Source organism: Microtus pennsylvanicus, chromosome 2, assembly GCF_037038515.1.
Source record: "Microtus pennsylvanicus isolate mMicPen1 chromosome 2, mMicPen1.hap1, whole genome shotgun sequence".
In the NCBI taxonomy this organism is placed as follows: Eukaryota; Metazoa; Chordata; class Mammalia; order Rodentia; family Cricetidae; genus Microtus; species Microtus pennsylvanicus.
The window spans coordinates 139,411,471-139,425,306 of record NC_134580.1 but is presented as its reverse complement, the minus strand read 5'-3'; the positions used below and the strand labels follow the sequence as shown (position 1 = coordinate 139,425,306).

Sequence of the window (13,836 nt, the reverse complement as noted above, 5' to 3'; positions counted from 1 at the left end):
CCAGCCTTTGTTCCTTTCTTCATTTTCTAAAGATGGGGTCTACATAGCCCAATTGAGCCTTGAATTCACAATCCTAACTCCAGCCTGAAGCACTGAATTACAGGTTGTGGGCATGGCTCCTGGATCAGCTACACTCAGGCCCTTCACAGCTTGCATCTGGCCCAGACCAGAATTCACCTAGATGCTTTTGCTGCTGACTGAATGCCAGCAGAACGTCCTGAGGGGCCACGTTCTCCTGAAAGACCTATGCAGCAAGCACTGTGTAATGGAAGTCAACAGGCATGAGTGGAAAACATGGGACAAGATAAGTGCAAGGGTCTGTGGGAGGACAGGCAGAGGGCACCGGTGACACCCTGGCATGCCAGACTTCCCGAAGGAAGCAATGTCTCATTTGGCTTTGGAAGAGAGTGAACCAGGCAGTTGAGGGGTGTGTGCTTGGTGAACAATGCATTTATACCACGTAGAGAGAAAAATGTGGGGTAGGGTGGAAGGGACAAGTTAACTCAATGTGCTGAAGGAAAAGCGGGAGGCTTATTGCCTAAGGACCCGTTCTACAGGAACCCAGTTTGTTCTCAGCCACTTAGCCCCGAAATAATCACACAGAAACTGTATTAATTAAATCACTGCTTGGCCCATTAATTCTAGGTCTAGTTTCTTATTGGCTAACTCTTATATTAATTTAACCCATTTCTATTAATCTGTATATCACCACGTGGCTGTGGGTTACTGGGTAAAGTTCCCAGGGGCTCCATGGCATCTCTCTGACTCCACCCTTCTTTCTCCCAGCATACAGCCTAGCTTTCCCAGCCTAGTTCTGTTCTTCTCTGCCATAGGCTCAAAGCAGTTCTTTATTCATTAACCAGTAAAAAGCAACACAGACAGAAGAACCTCCCTCAGCACCAGAGTTCTCTAACAAGGGGAGGTAGGTAGGGGACAGTCTTGGAGCCAATGGCCTGACTTTGGAGCTTGTGGGCAGTCTAAGGAGTGACCCTTAATATCAAAACTTTCCAAGCGCCAAAGTGAGCCCCAGCCATTCTGACACTGCAGTTAGCCACTCCTACCTCTGTTCTTGCTGACAGGATTCATTTCACGATCACAGATTATATTTACAGAAAAACTCCCAGCCAAACCCAGAGTTGGAGAATTACTTTGAGAAGGGTGGGGAGAATACACAAGATGAGGAATTTCTGGCAGGAGTGGGCAGAGCACTCATCACACAAGCTTCTGCTGGGAACTCTTCCCAGGCCTCAAGGAGGAAGAAATGACCTAGGAAGGCAGCCACTTTATTGCCACGGTAATCTCGACCCACCACACAGGACCGCGAGCTCTGGTGCATTCCATTACCTGAGCCATCAGACACCCTGCAATGACAGGAACGTCGCCAGGCTGTCCAGGGTGCAGCAGCGCCAGCCACTGCGGGGCACAAGTGTGGCTGCTGCAGGCGAAGAAGGGAAACATGAATCCCCACACTACGTCTGCTTGAGGCCACCATACCGGACACCACAGTTCTGACCCCGGCCAGGCCCAGCGGGAGACAGAGGAGTGGCAGGAAAAGTCCCGTCCCTGCTCCCTTGGACAGGGGTGAGTGGGTAGGGGATGCAGCTGTAGCTGCTAAAGAGGAGTGTCAGAGAGGGGGGACACCGCGGGCACGCCTGATGAGGTTAGCCAGTCTCTTGGCCAGGCCACCCGATTTGGGCTCCTCAATGTGGAAGGTTCGGGTGAGAAGATTATAGAAGGAGCCATAGCACACGGCCACCACAGTGCATGTAAGGCAGATCACATTGTAGGGCATGCTGAAGTCAGGTGTAGGCAGGTTTACTAGCAAGGGCTCTGTGTAGAGTCGCACAAAGTAGCTGGAGCCATCAGACACTGGGAACCTAGGGATGGGAGAGAGTGGTGAGATGGGACTGGCTGTTTCCCTGTCCTTCCCCGTCTTCCCCAATTGAGCCACAGTTTGTGCTACCTCCAGAGCAGCTTCCAGAGTCCTAGTCTTGAAACCTTGTGAAAAAGCATGCCATAGGAAACTGCATGTATACATGTGCGCGCGTACACGCGTACACACACACACACACACACACACACGTGCATGCACACGCCTGATCAAAGGAAACCCACCAGCACTGAAGGAAAGGGCCTGCCTTGTCTACTGCCTTAGCCTAGTCTTCACAAAAATAAGTAACCCACTACATACCACCACAACCACCAAAACTACCGCCAACCCCAAACCACCACCACCCAGATCTGGAACAGTCTGCCCCTTGAGCTGTGAGCACGGGGGAACAGGCCAGGTTGTATACCGGCACTTTCTGGAGTGCGTGGCTCTGCTCTGGTGAGGTCACTGGCACACACTACTGTCTCACCTCTCTACAAGTTCCAGCAGTAGAAACGGGGAAGCCTTTTTTACAATCTTCACACATTTCACACTAGGATTTTCACAAGGGCTGAAGATGCCCAGTTGACAGCTGAGGACCTAACCACAGGAGGGTGTGGTCACACTTACAAGGTGTTGAAGAGAGGACTCCCTTCCCAGTCCACTGGTTTGGCTGCCACCACACTGGGCACCAGAGCGCTGAGGACAGAGGGGCTGCAGAGAAGCAGACAGAGGGGCTGTGTTCTTTACTGGCTCCTCCCACCAAAAAGCAAGAGCAGAAGTGGGGGCAGTCTATTGGGGTAGACCCCACCTGACATAGAAGCCATGGTTGGGGTCTGGTGTGTACTCTGTCCACTTGAGCAGGGCCCGCTCAAACTGGATGGAGACCTTGGTGACGGAGTTGGCTGGCAGCTGAATCAGCATCTCCAGGAGGTGGGGCTGCTGCCGGTCCTGGGCAGGTTGGTAGTGGATGTAACCTGGATGGAGGAAAGAACCCATAGACTCCATTCCTAAAATCACACTACCCATACCTCCTCCCCCCTGCCTTGGGACCAAAAGGAAGTCAAGCCAGGAAGAAATGGTCTCAGAAAATGAAGACCACGGAACCAAGCAGCAATCCCAGGATACAGTCAAGGGAGGCTGCTGTGGATGCCGCAGACCATCAGTCTTCATATCACTAAAACTGGGGCATCTCGGCTGGCGAGGGGGCTGATGGGTTAACACCTGCTGCGGAGCCTGGCCATCCTGCCTGTTTCCATCCCGGGGACCCAGTGAAGGACAGAATCACTTCCTGCAAGCTGTCCTCTGACCTCTTCACATGTGCCCCACAACAAATACTCCTTCCATAGATAGATAGATAAATAATTAATAAATAATTAATTAAACCAGGGCACCAGACATCACTGTCTGATGTAATACAAGAGGAAGCCCACAGAGTCATTTGGGAATTCTTGCCAAAAATATAGGACATAAATCTAATCAAGTTTCTAAATCTAATAGCAGCTCACATTAGACAGCAGCACAAGGACAAACCCAGAATGTCAAACATTCCTTACACACATTATATAACATATGACCCAGTTTTAGCAATAGCACTTTTTAAGAAGTATATATGAGAGAGCCATAAGAAAACCTGTTACTTTTGTAAGCAAATTAAAAAAATAAAATTAAAACAAAAAGCTGTGAACTGTTATAGAATGGTGTTAACACTTACCAAGCATGAGGTTCTGGATTCAGTCTCTTTTGTTTATATATATGTCTGTGAGTGGGTATGTGCACATGAGTGCAGTACCCAAAAAGGCCAGAAGAGGGTGTCAGAGTGCCCTAGGAGCTGGAGTGAGAGGTGAACCACTTGATATAGATGATAGGAACCAAATGAGGTCCTCTAGAAGAGCAGTGAGTGCTCTTAACCTGCTAAGTCATCTCTCCAGCCACCTCTACCACCAGCATCAATATTTAAAAAAAGAAAAAGCTGGGAGGTGGGGGAGCACACTTTAATCCCAGCACTCTGGAGGCAGAGGCAGGTGGATCTCTGTGAGTTTGAGACCAGCCTGGTCTACACAGCAAGTTCTAAGACAGCCAGAGAGACAGAGAAACCCTTTATAGAAAACCAAAACAACAACAACAAAAGGTGTGTGTGTGGGGGGGGGATTGGCAACTGAGCTCAGTTGTGAGTGCTTACCTCACACATACACGGCCTGGGCTGGCCCCAGTGATGCTGGGGGATGGGAGACAAGCACACATGCAACATGTAAAGAACAGAACTGAGTGCAAAGAACACAAGATCTCTGAACTTCTTAACTTCTGCAGACCTAAAACTCTCTTTAAAAAGCCCACAAAGAGAGACGCTCAAGAAGTACAGTGTAAGAGCCCGCTAGAGGCAACAGGACAGATGAATACAGACAAACCAAACAGCAGATAGAAGAGTGTAGGCGGAGGCTGCTCATTTATTTACCAGCCACCCAGACCCAAAACAATTACACAGAAACCATATTATTTAAAACACTGTTTGGCCAATAGCTTAAGCGTATTGCTAGCTAGCTCTTATATCTTAAATTAATCCATTTTGAATAATCTGTGCATCACCACGAGGTCGTGGCCTAGCAGGGCTCTGTCCAGCATCTCCTGTGGAGGCTACATGGGTCTCCCTGACTCTGCCTTCTTTCCTACTCTATCTGCTTGGAATTCCCACTTTGCTCTATTCTGCTAAGCCACTGGCCAAAACAGCTTTACTCATTAACCATTTAAAGCCACACGTAGACAGAAGGACTTCCTACACCAGATGAGAGTACAAACCAAACACAAAAAGCTATTGCTAGGGCCCTGAGAGATGCTAAGTGATAACATACAAAGATGCTATGAAACCCAATGTGTTGTATGTTAACCCGGAAATAGAGCGATGATGGCTTGATTTTATCTATTAAGAATATATTCTGAAATATTTAAAGTCAAATTGATATAATGTTTTAAGGGTTACCTTCATATATTCAAGAAAAAAGACAAAGCAATTACAGCAAGTGAAGAGAGTCAAAGAGACAGATAACACGGTAAACTGAGAGGAAGCTGGAGACTCTAAAGGTGAGCTAGGCAGGTGGGAACCTGCTGTGCTTGGGTGTGTTCAGAATTCTCCAGGGTCAAAAATTAAACACAGCTGAGAGTGAAAGAACAGGCCTGTGTTCCAAGCTGCTTGGGAGGGTGAGGAAGCAGAGGGACGAAAGTTCAAGGCCAGCCTGGGCAACTTCACAAGCCCCCGTTTCCAAGTGTAAAAGTCAGATAAAAGCTGAGCACAAGAGCAAATACCAGTGACCCAGTAAGACAGACAAGGCTATGTAGAAAGACCCATCTCAAACAAAACAAAAACATGAACAGAAAACAACCAACAAAAACCAAAACAAAGAGGGCTAGGATATAATTTAACAGAGAGCACTTGTCTACGCTTGTCTAGCATGTACAAGGCCCTAGGTTAAAATTCAATTCCCAATACCCTAGTAGAAAAAAAAAAGGCACAAAATTCACCCTGAGGAACGTATAAAATATACCCACATGGTGTGTCTGAAATACAGTTTTGAACAGTGCCGAAACAGCAAAACTATCAACCACAGCTTTAAAAACACGGGAAACATGATTTAGAAATTCTTCAGTTTGTCCTGACATGGATGTCATCCTCTTTCTTCACCATCGGTGCCTTCTCATACCAAAGAAAACCTAGTGCTTTGGTGCTATGCCAAGTACCCAGTAGGAAAGCATCAGCAAATGCCAATGCTTCTTTAAAAACAACAAAATATCTTTCTTTCTTTTGGTTTTTCAAGACAGGGTTTCTCTGTGGCTTTGGACCCTGTCCTGGAACTAGCTCTTGTAAACCAGGCTGGCCTCGAACTCACAAAAATCCGCCTGCCTCTGCCTCCCAAGTGCTGGGATTAAAGGCATGCGCCACTACCACCCGACCCAAAATTTCTTTTTTTTAAATTTATTTACTTGGGGCCAAGGGTTTCTCTGTAGGCCTGGCTGTCCTGGAACTCACTCTGGAGAAAAGGTTTGCTTCAAACTCAGCGATCTGCTTGTCTGAGCCTGTTAAGTACTAGGATTAAAGGTATGTGCCACCACACCTGGGAAAAAAAGGAACAAATTCTAAACTTAACCCCTGTGCTGGCTTTATGTCAACTTGGCACAAACTTTGAGTTACCTGAAAGTAGGGAACCTTAAATGAGAAAATGTTTCCATAAGAACGGGCTACAGGGCATTTTCTTAATTAGTGATCGATGGGGGAGGACCCAGCCCATTGTGGGTGGGGCCATCCCTGGCCTGGTCATCCTGGATTCTATAGAAAAGCGGGCTGAGCAAGTCATGAGGACCAAGCCAGTAAGCAGCAGCCTTCCATGGCCTCTGCATCAGCTCCTGCCTCCAGGCTCTGCCCTGTTTGAGTTCCTGTCCTGACTTCCCTCAGGGAAGAAGAGTGATGTGGAAGTGTAAGCCAAGTAAGTCCTTTCATCCCCAACCTGGTTTTGGTCATAGTGTTTCATCACAGCAACAGAAACCCTAACTGGGACAGAAGTTGGTACCAGGAGTTGGTGTTGCTGTGACAGACGTGACCATGTTGTTTTAGGGAGGATAGTAGAAGGACTTTGGGCTAGAAAAGTCACTGAGTGCTGAGAGCTTGGTGGGCTGTTCTGTAGGAGCTTGGAAGATACGAATGTTGAGAGCGGTGCAGACAATGGAGGCCTGGCTCATTGAGTCAGAGGGAAGCAAAGACTCTACCAGGCCAATTGTGTGAAGAATCTGCGTGTCTGCTCAGCTGGAGCTGAAGAATCAGCTGTGAGTAACGAGGGAGCAGAACCACTCAGGTAAAACCTTTGCTTTTCTGGGACAACAAATGCTGTCATCTGGGGCTGAAGAACTAGCCGCGATTAAGAAGAAAACAGCATCAATGAGGTGAAGTCTTCTGGGAAGTGTTTTCTAAGAGTCAGCAAACAGAAGCTGTGGTCCAGAGGAGGCCAAGGCTGTACCTTGTGCTGGGTAACTAAATTTGGTCATAAAGTGTCACCTAGGTAGTGCTGGTTTTGAGGGTATAAAGGCCATAGAGAGCACGTGAGACTTGGCACTATCTGGCAGGGTTGGAGTCCCTAAAGAGAGCCCAAGAAAGGCTATTGATGGAAGCATAGCCGAGGGTCAGCAGAAGACCCCAGATTTGGAGATGCCAGGACCATGAAATGATCACCAAGAACGGCAGCAGCCGAGTGGAAGCAATGGAGCCTAGACGACAAGCCGTGTGTGTACAGAGGGCGGAGCCAGAGAAGTGACCCAAGTCCTTTGGAAGAGCCCAGAAGACCACAAGTGAATCCTAGACAATGGATACTGAGTTATTTACACTGCTGGAGTTTGGTTTTGCTTTGCTCAGACTGTGACTGTGCCTGGTTATTTCCTCTTGAAGTGAAAAGTATTTAATTTATTTCTGATTTTACAGGAGCCCACAGCTGAGAGACTTTGAATTATTTTCCCCCAAGACAGGATTTCTCTGTGTAGACCTGCCTGGCCTCAAACTCTGAAGGTGTGTGCCACAACCGCCTGGCTAAGACTTTGAAATTTAAAAGAATCTAGCTATTTTAGAGAGATGGGATTTGGGGGTTTCTTTTTCTTTTCTTTCTTTCTTTCCTTTTTTTTCAAGACAGGGTTTCTCTGTGTAGCTTTGGAGCCTGTCCTGGAACTTGCTCTGAAGACCAGGCTGTCCTCGAACTCACAGAGATCCATCGGCCTGCCTCTGCCTCCTGAGTGCTGGGATTAAAGGTGTGTGCCACCACCGACTGCCGTCTGTTGCATTTTTTAAAGCCATCCCTAAGGCCCTCTTTCCCTCTTCAGAGCCCTTCAGGGGTCCAGGAACTATGGAGAAGAAGTCTGGAGAAGCTCTAAAGAGAGAAGGAGCTGAGGTGAACTGGGGATCTGCCTGGGACTCAGCTCCTTACTTGGTTTGTTCTCCTTGCCCTTGGAGGTAATGGTGAGGGTGTGCACATACAGCCGCAGGTACCAGGGCACAGCATCCAGCAGCAGCACGGGGAAGGCCCGGTAAGGATGGGAGTTGTACAGCAGTGTGCTCAGCTCTCCCTTCTGCAGCCCATAGCCACTCACATACCGCTGCGCGTGCAGGAAGGGCACGGGCAGGGCCTCTGCTAAGGGAAAAAAGAATCAACACTAAATCACTCTTAAAGGAGAGTCACTTTCCACCCCAACTCCCTGAGCCATACGCAGAGCCCTAGATCAGGGAGGGGGGGCTCTGGGATCATCCAGTTTCCTCTGATCACAAGGATAAAATGATGACTATTACCGCGTGCTCATGTACACTGTGTCCCCTCCTGCCCGCAGCAGCACTCTCAGGATGTTCCTCCCTTTCCTTTGGTAATAATAATGTACCTACGCTACTCTCTCACAGCATAAACAAGACTATTTACCACTCTATGCTTACAGCATGGTGCAAATTCAAAACTATCTGAACACGAATGAACTCTGTATTTTACATTAATTATCATAGCCCACCCACTAGGTATTAGTGCTGTCTGTTATAGACACTAAGGCTCAGTGGAGGTAGAAACCTGCCCAGTCATAAAGCTGAGAAGTGAATTTAGAACCAGTAACATGGACGCAGAAGACATAAAATTGAGGGTCTGCTGTGTCCTCCTCCGCCCCCCATCCACTCACCATTATCTGGAGGTCTCTTCCATTTGAGCTGGATGTTGAGGTTGCGGGAGTTATTGATCATGGCTGTGTCAAACAAGTCATAGACAGCATAGGTCTTCCGCGTGCCCAAGATGACATCCTGGTATGTGGAGCTGGGAGCAGGGCTCACCTCCAGTGTTCCATTGTCCTGGCAACACAAGGGCAGAATTCAGAGACAAGCAGAGGGACAGGCTGATGTTGGGAAAAAGGGTATGTGTGCGGCTAAACACCTTGGTACCTGGCTGTAGCCTGTGATGTCCACATAAACCAGGCTCTGCGATGCCAGTGGGCAGGCCTCTGTGAGTGTCCGGGAGAACATGCGGAAGAGGGACCAGTCTGAGAAGAAAGAACAGGGCTGAGCAAGGGCTGGGGTGGTTGGGTACAGACAGAGAGAGCAGGCCAGCGACAGGTGGACTGAGGTACCAGGGCAGCTTACCTTTCTTCCCTTGTCCCGTGATGAAGGCATCAAATACAACCGAAAGGGTCTGCCTCAGCTCCCAGGAGATGCTGGTGCAATGAGCATTCTGTCACCAGGGCCGGATGGTAGCAGTCAGCACCTTTATTCTCATCCAGCCCACACCCCAAGGACTAACTTGGACATAATCCCCGTCTGTTTATGCATGTCCACTTCTACTGACTTGCTACCATTCCCTTCGGAGCACTTGACCCCGAGCCAGATCCCATGTCAACAGCGTTATGTGCACCAGTGTGATGAGCCATTACAACCACCCCCAAGGTAGACTCTATTACTCTCATGTAACAGACGAGAGAATGAAGTTCAAGGAAATGAAATGATTTCCTCAAGGGCATGCCAGCTGGTGAGCGACTGAGCCGGCAGCTGTACTCACACGGCTGCTGTTCCTGATTCTGTGCTCCACAATAAAGATTTATTGAGTGCTTCCCAGGCAACCGCTCAGTTGCCCTGGTGCACAGCCAGTGCCCCACATAATGAGCATCACTTCTGCTTCTACTGCTCACTCGGCCAGAACCACACAGATTTACCAGCACTGTCTCCCACAGCCTCTGGATGACACCCACCCCCACTCCCCATGGCTTACTCTGCAGATAGGACGGATATGCACCGCCTGGGAGTGGTAATTGGTGTGGAACAAGCGATCTGCCTTCAATAGCACGGAGAGACCTGCCTGGAGGAGACAGAAGCGATACAGGGCCAGTTAGTACCCTGCATGGGGCACCTGACATGGGGCACAGCTTCTCTGAAACACACCCTGGCTGCCCAGCCACAAAGGGACATCTGCCAACTCCCTTCCCTTTGTGGGGCTCTCACCCACACTCACCTTAGAACTACAAGGCAAGAGCTTCTTCCATGGGGTGAGGTTCTCGGTGCAGACAACCTCCCTAGGTAGCACAGCATAGCGTAGGAAGTAGTGATCGGTGTCTGAGGGAGAGAGAAGTTTAGTGAGAGTGTACCTGGGCCCTACCTTCCAGGAACCACACTCCAAAGATACTAGAGTGTCCCTGTATCACTCTAGTACCACTGCCAAGTGGTCATACCTCCAATCAGAGAGTAGGTAATGCAGAGACAGCATTCTTAGGAAACTATGCACACCCACAGGAGTTAGGATCTAGCCCAGCTGTGGGAGAGGAGCCCAAGGGGAAGGAGGTACGTTGGGGTAGAAGGTACAAGGAAGAAGACCTCAAGGGCTCTCTCACCATTGGCCAGTCCCAGAGGTTTGAAGGAGGCAGTGGGAGTGACAGTATTGGTGGAGTCGATGAAGTTGAGGGATGCGCAGAAGATCCCCGAGAGGACATTGCTGAGCTCTTTCCAAGATTTATCCACACTAGACAGAGACACAGACCTACTTACTGCCCTGTGGTTATACCTTTGTAACTCTAAATCCTGTGTGGCCTCCTTCATACAACCGCAGCTAACTGCCAAGAACAAGAGACAGACCAGGTGATGGAAGTCAGGATGTCACTACCCCTGCCTAGGGATGCCCTTCTCTGGGTATCACGGCAGCTCTACAGGTCTCTGTTCAAGTGGGTCACCTTGCTGGGAACACTCTGCTCGCGGAATTTTGCTGCCTTCAAAGTTATGCTCTATTCTTTTTGTTCGTTGTTTTGTTTTTGTTTTTCGAGCAGGGTTTCTCTGTGGCTTTTTTAAAAATATTTATTTATTTATTTATTTATTATGTATACAATATTCTGTGTGTATGCCTGCAGGCCAGAAGAGGGCACCAGACCCCATTACAGATGATTGTGAGCCACCATGTGGTTGCTGGGAATTGAACTCAGGACCTTTGGAAGAGCAAGCAATGCTCTTAACCTCTGAGCCATCTCTCCAGCCCCCTCTCTGTGGCTTTTGAAGCCTGTCCTGGAACTAGTTCTTGTGGACCAGGCTGGCCTCGAACTCACAGAGATCCGCCTGCCCCTGCCTCCCGAGTGCTGGGATTAAAGGTGTGTGCCACCACATCTCGGCTCTGCTCCATTCTTGTCCCCTCCGCCAAGGAGCCTTTGCAGTTCTCCTCAAGCTCAGCTCCTTTGCTCTGTTGTGTGTCCGAGCACTCAAGACCCCACTAAGTCCCTTTTAGGGGATGGCCAGGTAGTGGCAGTGTCTTGGCCATGCTTCAGTTGATGTGCGTAACACCAATCCACTTAGCATTTCATAAATTTTAAAGTTACTTGTTGATATTTAGATGTCAACTCTATGCTGAAGCCTGTTCTCTCTTGAAAGCGACAGGCGAACATTGAGACCTCTACTGTCATATGGTAGCAATCCATAGGAACTGAGTGGTAGTTACCAACTTCAAATTGTTCTACGGGCTCTTTCCTACCATTCCCTATCGCTGCTCTAAACCTGGTAATATCTGAGCTACTCATCCTTACAGGGCGGGTTAAGAGTAAGAGGCATATGAGACACCTTCTTAAACACCCTTCTCGCTCCAGAGCTTCATCAATGTTTTTTTTTCCCTTCAGTCTGAATTGTGCATCCCACAAACATGTTTTGCTAAGCACGGATATTTTTCAAATGCAAGTGAATATTTGTCTTTGAAAAACATTTAATCTGCCAATTATTTGTGGCTTTATGTGCCAATAATCTGTTATTTGCCTCTTTAGGGAAGTGCATGTAGTATCTCAGACTTGAAAGTATTCAGGATAGAACGTTCACTCACCAAGGTAAAGAACGCCACTCTGTGGTTATGTAATTTCTTTGTTTGGTATGTGCGTGCATATAGCAATGCACAGCCGCGGAGGCCAGAGACCAGCATTGGTCTTCTTCATGCCCTCTCTACTTTGGTAGATTAGAGTCTCTTATTGAACCTGGAGCACACTGATCCAACTAGATTGGCTTGTCCAGCAAAACCTGCTCCTCCTGTGTCCACCTCCTCAGTTCTGGGATTACAGGCCTGCATCAACAGCCTGGCTTTCTAAGTGGGCTCTGGAACTCAGGTCCTCAAGCTTGAATGGCAAACATTTTCCGACTTGGCATCTCCCCAGCCCTGTAATATCATTCCTTACTTCCAAAGCCAGCTTGGTGGGATCGCCACCTATTAGAGCAGCTGATACCAGGGCCATCGGCAAGATGACAACACCTTCCCCTGCCACGCTCCCTCCATGACCTGTAACTGCACCCAAGGTGGGAACTCACTCTGTGACAGTGTCTTGGAACCAGACCCAGAGCTCAGCACCTGATGGAGCCTGAAGGATGGGTGGCCCCCAAAATCGGGTCCTCCAAAAGCCTTGCGTGAACGACAGGTGTAGCTCCCGCAGAGAATACTTGGAGATCAACTGCCCCAGGGCTTTGGGGAAGAGCCTGTAATGAGACACTGCAGAAACCAGGGCAGGTGAGTGGCGACCCAGGCCCCGCCCCCCAGGGACTGCTCTCTTCACTAACTCCGTAAGGTGTCACAGAGGTGTTTCTCGTCCAGAACGCACCTCCTTCCCGCTGCAGATCCGAATCCCAACGCGTACGGAACTGGAATGTGGCGGCCACGTCGCCGGAAGGCAGCGGAGTGATAACAAGCTCCTCTCTCAGGCTGTCGCGTGGGTGCTCTGCGTGGCCCCAGCAGCCCGGTCCCACCAGCAGCAGCAAAAGCACAGCGAGCGGCATGGCCGCCGCCATACCTGCGGCCGCTTCCGCCTCCCGGCAGCACCCGCTCCCACCAAAACCGGCATCCAATAGGAAGAGTGTGTGAGGAAGGACTTCCGGAGACGTTCCGGAAGCCACAGTGCGGTCACTGCGACCGCTCCACAAATCCGACCCAGCGTGGGGAGGCCAGGGCTTGTGGCGGGGAGGGAGGTGGCAGAAGGACCCAGGCACCTCGATATATTTCCACCCGCTAGGAAATGCTCAATATGCAGTATGGCCATTTCGTAGTTGAAGGAACCTACTGAGAAATTCCAGTACCGAGGGCTGGGATTACAGGTGTCTTGGCTCTAAACCTAGCCAGCAGCTCTGAAGGCAGGGCTGTCCTACAACCCCCTCCCCGTGGTCTTTTATTATAAATAAACTGTATGGCAACATTGAAAAAATGAGCAGCTGTTAAACATGTTTCTCCAATCATGTAAATTTCCACCATGAAGACGTCATGGCTGCACACCAGCAGGTCCGCTCCTCTGTCTTAGCTTTGATGCCACCACAGAGTAAATTTCACACCCAGATGTGCTCTAGTCTCAGAGTCATTTTGCTCACATTCTCTCTTGTAAAATCAGCTGAGTTTTGATTAATAACCATTGTAACCCCCAATCTTACACAAGATATAGAAGTTCCAAAGACTTGGGACTGGGAATGGAACTCAGTGGTAGAGTGTCTACCATGCAGGAGACCTTGGGTTCATACCCAGCATTGCAGTGTCTGTTCAGAGGGAACCCCCAAACTTAAACATAACAACCTAAAGCCCCAGAAAAGCGGCTCGTGCATTTTCCTTGCTGAAGTCTATCTCCAGAACACATTCTAGAGGCAACCAGTGTTCTTGTAATAGCTTCATCTGTTCTAGGACTAAACGTAAATGATATCATAATGTAACTTTTGTTTGTTCTTTCTCAGAAGGAATGACTTTGCAACCACATCGTGAAGACTGAAAGCCTAGCTTCATCGGAGTTGGCTCTACATCGTCCTCTCATCTCCAGCGACAGGGATGTTTGGCCTCATGTTCCCAAATGTTCCCATTGTTTATTGCCATGCAGTGCTAACATTGTGTAGATAAGCCAGTTTCTCCATTCTGTTGGTGGGCATTGGAGTTCTGGCAATTTTGGTTATAGTGGACAAGGTTGATTATAGTCTGTACAAGTTGCTTTGT

General features: G+C 48.9%; 1 protein-coding gene across 2 annotated transcripts; it reads right to left on the bottom strand.

Moving 5' to 3' along the window:
• Positions 1 to 607: 607 nt before the first annotated feature.
• Pigt (phosphatidylinositol glycan anchor biosynthesis class T) lies at positions 608 to 12,701 on the bottom strand. 2 transcript variants are annotated; one of them, XM_075963012.1, is made up of 12 exons: positions 12,473 to 12,701; positions 12,186 to 12,363; positions 10,250 to 10,377; positions 9,874 to 9,974; positions 9,634 to 9,720; positions 9,012 to 9,099; positions 8,814 to 8,911; positions 8,558 to 8,723; positions 7,828 to 8,031; positions 2,682 to 2,847; positions 2,501 to 2,584; positions 608 to 1,877 (listed from the first exon to the last, which is right to left on the bottom strand). In XM_075963012.1, the coding sequence occupies exons 1-12, from the start codon at positions 12,657 to 12,659 to the stop codon at positions 1,625 to 1,627; spliced, it is 1,740 nt and encodes a 579-aa protein (XP_075819127.1). In that variant the 5' UTR covers positions 12,660 to 12,701; the 3' UTR covers positions 608 to 1,624. The 2 variants fall into 2 exon arrangements, with proteins under 2 accessions (XP_075819127.1, XP_075819126.1); XM_075963011.1 differs by having other exon boundaries at positions 7,828 to 8,028.
• Between the last annotated feature and the right edge of the window lie 1,135 nt (positions 12,702 to 13,836).

Coding starts and splice junctions, on each gene's coding strand:
- Pigt (XM_075963012.1), bottom strand. CDS start 12,659: ATGGCGGCGGCCATGCCGCTCGCTGTGCTTTTGCTGCTGCTGGTGGGA. Junction 9,721..9,873: donor TCTTGCCTTGTAGTTCTAAG/GTGAGTGTGGGT, acceptor TGTCTCCTCCAG/GCAGGTCTCTCCGTGCTATT. Junction 9,100..9,633: donor ATATCCGTCCTATCTGCAGA/GTAAGCCATGGG, acceptor CCCTGGTGACAG/AATGCTCATTGCACCAGCAT.